The sequence below is a fragment of the Choristoneura fumiferana genome, unplaced genomic scaffold (assembly GCF_025370935.1).
Source record: "Choristoneura fumiferana unplaced genomic scaffold, NRCan_CFum_1 Sck3bRy_110;HRSCAF=295_pilon, whole genome shotgun sequence".
Taxonomy (NCBI): domain Eukaryota; kingdom Metazoa; phylum Arthropoda; class Insecta; order Lepidoptera; family Tortricidae; genus Choristoneura; species Choristoneura fumiferana.
The window spans coordinates 13,298-20,612 of NW_027412791.1; the positions used below are offsets into that span (position 1 = coordinate 13,298).

The 7,315-nt window shown below is 36.1% G+C and overlaps 1 protein-coding gene across 1 annotated transcript; it reads left to right on the forward strand.

Annotated features, from left to right (window-relative positions):
• Positions 1 to 3,433: 3,433 nt before the first annotated feature.
• LOC141444975 (uncharacterized) lies at positions 3,434 to 4,845 on the forward strand. The gene is made up of 2 exons (XM_074110754.1): positions 3,434 to 4,044; positions 4,205 to 4,845. The coding sequence occupies exons 1-2, from the start codon at positions 3,858 to 3,860 to the stop codon at positions 4,843 to 4,845; spliced, it is 828 nt and encodes a 275-aa protein (XP_073966855.1). The 5' UTR covers positions 3,434 to 3,857.
• The last annotated feature ends 2,470 nt before the right edge of the window (positions 4,846 to 7,315 follow it).

The window sequence follows — 7,315 nt, forward strand, 5'->3', positions numbered from 1 at the left end:
CTGAATGATTTGATTATGACTTGCAATAAACACAATGAAAATTCTCTAACTTACCTTTCCAAAAGGAAGTTGACCGAAAAGTGCTACTAACCTTAAAAATGCTTAGTAAATCGAAATACCAAGAATTTTTAAATTAGAATCACGATAATATACCACTGGCGAATAATTTGAGATTCTAATAAGTCAATTGATATCATAACTTGCCTAATATTTAGTACATAATACAAACCAACTACATAGAAATATGTCTTGCAATTTGCAAGATTTGGTCTGCTCGCATAGCAATTCACTTAACATATTCTGCAATTTGCTTTCTTAAACATTTAAAATACAAATCGAAATAAGTTTATACATAAGTGGTACATATAATTGATGACTTCTGTCCTCTTCTTTAAAAATAGTAAATCTGAACTATTTAATTACAATAAATTAGTTACTAGCCATTACAAAGATTCGCACCCGTATGGGCCTAACAATGAGAAAAGTCAGGCGAGATATCCTAGTGGCGTTTAGCAAGTATAGTTAGGTCCGTTTCACTTTGAATTCGAACTGGCTCATTTAGAATTACCAATCACGAACAAACGTCAAAACCTCAGATATAACGCCATCAGCGAATTTCACCTCTGGAAATGAAAATCATTACAAGCAAGATTTACATGTAGTTACAATGCCCAGCAGTAAAATATGGCTGGCTTCACACAAAGCTCTTTGAACGGGAAAAGTTCCTAGCCTTGCTGAACCATAGTGATAATTATGAGGCAAAAATGAAATTGTGTTCTTCACTTAAATCCGAATTTGACTGGTGGATAAGTTGCATAGGAAATATTGATAATCCTATACGTAAAAGTCATTTTATTAGAGAAATTTACACGGATTCTTCACTTTCTGGTTGGGGAGCTTTTTCCAATGGGGAAACGGCCAGAGGTTATTGGTCTCAAGAAGAAAGCAACAAACATATAAATCATTTAGAACTGCTGGCTGCCTTTCTTGGACTAAAAACTTTCTGCAAAAATCTACAGAATGCTGAAATCTTATTAAGAATTGATAACACAACAGCTATAGCATACATAAATAGGATGGGTGGCATACAATTCCCACACTTAAACAAATTAGCTAGTGAAATTTGGAACTGGTGTGAAGAACGAAATTTATTCATTTATGCCTCATACATAAAATCAAAGGAAAACGTCGAGGCCGATAGGGCATCGCGTATAACAAATATTGACACTGAATGGGAACTCAAAAACTCTTGCTTTCAATTCATAACAAAAAAGCTGGGCCATCCAAACATAGACTTGTTTGCTACAAGAATTAACAAAAAATGTGACCGCTATGTATCTTGGAAACGTGACCCGGAGGCGTTTGATATTGACGCATTCACATTAAGATGGACTGACCTTTATTTTTATGCATTCCCACCTTTCTCGCTAATTATGAAGTGTCTAAGAAAAATCATCAATGATGAGGCTACAGGCATTTTAGTTGTGCCATATTGGCCTGGTCAAGCTTGGTACCCAGTTTTTATGTCACTTGGGTGCTCTGAAGTACTTTACCTGGGACCCGATTCTGAACTTTTATTGTCTCCTTACAGAACCCCTCATCCTTTGTGGCCAAACCTTACCCTGGCGTGCGCGAGGTTATCCGGGAAGCGTTCTTGAAAAAATCTCTTCAGGATAGTACCATTGACATAATGATCAAATCACTCTCAAATAGTACATTGCAACAATATAATACTGCGTACAAGCAGTGGGTTCAATTTTGTAATACAAATAAAATTGACTGGTCTGAAACCACTACACCAGTATTGCTAGGTTTTTTGACTCAACTGTTTGAAAAAGGTGCCAGTTATGGCACTTTAAACTCGACTAGATCAGCATTATCACTGATTTTTGGGAAGCAACTGTGTAACAATGATTATATCACTAGATTTTTCAAAGGTATTTTTAAAATTAAACCTAATCTACCTAAATATCAGTTTACCTGGGATCCTAGTAAAGTACTGTCTTTTTTAAGTGGTCTATATCCTAACGAGTCATTGAGTATTCTCGCTCTTACTAAGAAACTAGTAACGCTACTGGCTCTATCCACCGGGCATAGGGTCCAGACCTTGTCCGTCATCAAGGCCAATAATATCACAATCAATGATATGGGAGCAATCATCATTGTGGACGGGATTATTAAAACATCTGGACCAAATCGCAATAACCCTAAGTTAGTGTTACCGCATTTTGTAGAAAAAAATACTATATGTCCTGTAAAGACTCTATCATCATATATCACAAGAATGGAACAGTTTCGAGCCTTTCCAAATACAGAGAAGCTTATTCTCACCACCACTCAGCCACATCACAATGCCAGCGCTCAATCAATTAGCCGCTGGATAAAGATAGTACTAAGGGATAGTGGCGTGGATGTGAGTGTGTTTACGGCTCACAGCACGCGGCATGCCGCCACCTCGGCGGCATACCGCGCGGGGGTCTCAATTGACCTGATCAAGCGAACGGCTGGCTGGACAAACTCTTCTAAGTGCTTCGCTAAGTTTTATAACTTGCCTCTGAATAATGATAAAAATGATAGAGCCTTTGCGGAAGCAGTGTTTAAATCATAGAATGTAAAAATTTAACAGCTGACAATATTACCTTTTTATTGTTAATTTTATCTTATAATAAGTAAGAATGTTTGTTTTTTTGTTTAAAAATGTTAATTGGAAGTTAGGTGGAAGTGTATCATCCACCCATCTGAATTATTAAACTCAAATACATATAATAAAAGATACTTATAACTGTTTATGCTTTCTATTATAGTTTACCAATCCTACATCATTCTGTATAATCAGCGCTGAACATCTACATAATTAAATCTCGAGGATGTAGCATCGAAATATAATTTATGGTTAATTGAACTTACCTTAAGTGAACTTCAACCATAATTATATGAGATGCTACATCCGAAGAGATTTAAAGTCCCACCCTACCCAAGTATGTGCCCAGTACAGAATGATGTGTAATAATAAATTATAATCTAGGTCAGTTTGCTCTAAAATAAATGATAAACCATCCGTTGCGCCCTCAAGCGGAGTCATAGGGAACTACCAATATACGTTTCGTTTTTTCATATATTCTAAACATAGTGTGATGATGCAGTACGTGAAACGACTACTACATAATTAAATCTCTTCGGATGTAGCATCTCATATAATTATGGTTGAAGTTCACTTAAGGTAAGTTCAATTAACCACAAATAAAGTAACTTTGCGTGTATACCACGAAGGGGGCACCATCGGGGCAGGTCATGTCATTTATTTTTGTCACAGTAGCGTTGACATTACACCAAAACTACCTTCGTAAACGCTACAATAGACGTCAAACTGAATTTGACATTTACAAAAAAAATGCCAAAAAAATAAATAAATTGTCAAAGCCAACAAGCCAAAACAACCAAGTCGGTTTTCGTGGACATCGTGTCATCGTTCATCCACCATCACCTCTCATATTTCGTTTTCTAGAATTTTTTTACCGTACAACGGCAAAAACTACTAGACACTGGCAAAATTGTCCTCCGATGGACAGAGCCATATTTTTTTAAAGAAACAACAACCAAGTCAACTCGAAGAAAAGTACGCTTGAAGCTACGGATTTTGTTTGAATTCACAAATATAATAGGACAATAATGGCTTCTTTGTACATATCTTCAAACGTAGGTACTAGCTCGGTTGTTATATAACATAGCCCCATACATTGTACTGAATACGAAGTACGTGCCAATCATTCATGTGTTAATAAAAACTGTAAAATTGTCTGTTCGGCGTGCTGTACCGGCTAGCCCGTATTCCAGAAAAGTAAAAGTATATATAAAACATGTCGTTAGACAAAGTACGCGTAAAGGAAGAGATGAATTGGGAAGAGGATATGTATGACGCAAGCGAAGCATCGGCGGCCGCGCCATCAAGCTTGTACGATGATCACGACATCAAGCCCGATCTAGTGTTGGGGCCAGAAGTCTTGCAGCCTCAATATATTGTTGATGAAGACAACTTTCTTAAAGGTAAATATTGTTATTATAGATAATCGCAAATCATATCGTAATAAACAAGTTGCTCACATTTACATACAAATAAAATACATAATTTTGATGTGAAAACTGTGTTGTATAGATGGTGATTGATAACTTTTATATTTGATCCAAGTTTATTTTCCATTTTCAGGGTTACTTAAGTCAGGACCAGTGAAAAAGGAGCGTATTAAGCAATTATATGATAAAGAAGTGCCTCTGCATGGGACTGGCGATAAAGAACGCATGACATGCAAAACATTCTCAAACCAGAAAACCAAAACCCACAGTAGTAAACTCAAACTGCTCTATGTTGCTCATAAACTGCACCATTGTAAGAGTTGTAACAAAGCATTTAATAATAAGTCAGGACTCTTGAATCATTCATGCATCCTTGCTGAAAACAATAATAGTTCAGAAAATGAAATGGATTCAGATCGTTCAGAGAATCGTTTAAAAATACACACAGAAAAGATGGCCTTTTTACACACTTGCAAAATCTGTAGAAGGCAGTTCTCAGCAAGTTATTATTTAAAAGTCCATATGAAAAGCCACACAAAATATAAACCAGTGTCCTGCATCCATTGCAAAAAACAATTCAAAGCTAAGGCTGCTTTAATGAGCCATGTTACTCATACCCATGCTGAAAAGAAAACATACAATTGTGACCACTGTGAAAGACAGTTCGTAGCAAAGGCTAGTTTAAAGAGCCATGTTGCAAATATGCATAATGTAGAAAAGAAAAAATATACTTGTGACCACTGCGAAAACAATTCACAGAAAGGGCTGGTTTAAAGAGACACATTGTAAGGTTTCATCCAAAAGAGAAAAAACTAAGCAAACATAAAAAAATTAGTTCAAAAAAGAAACCACTTCCCTGCCACATCTGTAAAAAACTGTTTTCTGGCAAGGGTGGTTTGGATTACCATTTACTAGTCCATGCGGGTGAAAAACCATTTCCATGTGAATCATGTGATAAACGATTCCGGAACAAATCATCTTTAGAGCAACACAAGCGCTCCCACACAGAAGGCAACACATACTCTTGTCATATTTGCAAAAAACAGTTTAAAGTAAAAGGTGGTTTGAATTACCATTTGCGAATTCATGCAGGGGAGAAATCTTTTAAATGTGACGTATGTGATAAGGAATTTAGGGGTAAGTCACACTTAGCATTTCACAAGCGCCTTCACACTGAACAAGGTCGATACTCATGTGAATTTTGTAAAAAACAGTTAACGCATAAGTCTCATTTGTCTTACCATATGAAAACACACACAGAAAAAAAACCCCATTCGTGCCCCTTCTGTGAGAAAGAGTTTGCTCTAAAGGCTACTTTAAAGGTTCATGTGCGGATCCACACTGGAGAAAGGCCATTTTCTTGTCAAACTTGCAGTAAAGGGTTCACAGACTCATCTTCTCTGGGCAAACATGAAAAAATTCACTCAAAGGACCCATGGAAGTGTCCATATACATGTGATATATGTAATAGAATTTTAAGTTATTGCACACCTTTACTAACCACAAGTGTGATCCTACCAAAGCAAAGGGAAAGTAATGAGTTGCCGTTTTGTATGTTTGAAGTGCATTATAGTATTTCGTAGTTATCTATTCGGACTGATGAATTCACATTACTTAATTATTTTTTTATGAAGTCTATTTTGTACTGCATCACTAAATTGGTTTGAATATGTGTAAACAATCTTTTCATGATGTTGCATCAGAAAAAAATGTTGTGCATGTATGTGTGTGTAGCGCAGTTTAAATGTAGAAAATCATTTGAACACTCTTCTGCTTCACTTATCCATGTTATTGGGTGAACTTTTAGTCCATTCCATCAATTGACTGAATGGTGTATGTATGTAAATCTGATGGATGACTAATAATTTACTACCACCAAAGGATACTTGATATATATTGCTCTTCCACAATGGATGTTTTAAATATGATTTCTTTAGTGTTTAGTTTCTTAAGTACTTTGTAAGGTTTAGTATTATGAAATTGTTTTCTGGTATAAAATCGACAGTATTTGAGCGCTAAGTTTACCAGGCCACCATATAAACTTGTAATTATGTTAAGCATTTTTACAAGTAAAATTATTTACTATACTATGGTTAGTTTCTGTACATCAGTGACGTGGCGCCATAATAAGTTTAATTCACACCAGAGGTCTTATTGTCTAACGCACTCAGTATCACCATTGTTTTCACCACTTCTCTCTCACACGATATAAGGTAAGGGTAGAAAGAGCTAGTGAATGCGATCGCGAGCCCCAGACCACAGAGGCCGTATTGTCTAAGGTTTCCGACGCTCGTGATCGCAATCAAATGACAGATTTCACATACAAAAGCTGTCATTTGATTGCGATCGCAAGCGTCAGATCAGAAACGTTAGGCAATACAGCCTCGGTTGCGTAAATTTTAAATGATATCAGTTCTATCAGTGATGAGATGACATGTGGCAATGGTTGTGTACAGTATACACTAACACTAGTGTATACACTAGTGTTGCAGCTGAAGACATATTTAACTGTCATTTCTCTCTCAGAGTTGCCTAACGAAACAGATCACTCACTCCATGCCACTGCTGTACGTAATATATACTTCTTAATTTTTTTGTCCATGAAACTGTGACAGTATTAAGATAAGACCAAAGACCAAACTTGTGCAGAATTTATCATTTCAATAGAACAAATAGGAAGTATGTGCAGATTTGGTGAATAATGTTCTGCCTTCGTATTTTCTGGGATAAGTTGGATTTATCTTGCTTTCTCAACTAGCTTACTGAAGTTTACTGAAGATGATTGAGAAAGCAAGAAATAAATATAAACTTTTCCGACAAAATACGACGGCAAAACATTATTCACTAATGGATTAAAAAAAATTACATATCTGGTGTATGCGTCTATATAGAAAAATCGCCATCAGCTTGAAAAATCATGTTTTGTATAATTAGTTAAAATGTTGCATAAAAGGCAGACTGCATTATTTTTTCAAGCTTTGAACATATTTTTCCAATTTTCTCTGCACTTCTGGATCGTTAAGTGACTGGTAAAAGTCTTTCATGTCCTGTTGGCGGTTCTTCTGCGCTTGCGCTAGTATCTGCTGTCTCATTCTTAATTTTGATATAGTGCGGGCTACCGGCGGAATCCTATCAAACATGTGTATGAATTTTTTGCATTTTTCCACAGCATCTTCCTTATCGTAGCGATTTCGTCGATCAAACCCACTGTAACATGACATTTTAATTTTAGATAAACAATAAA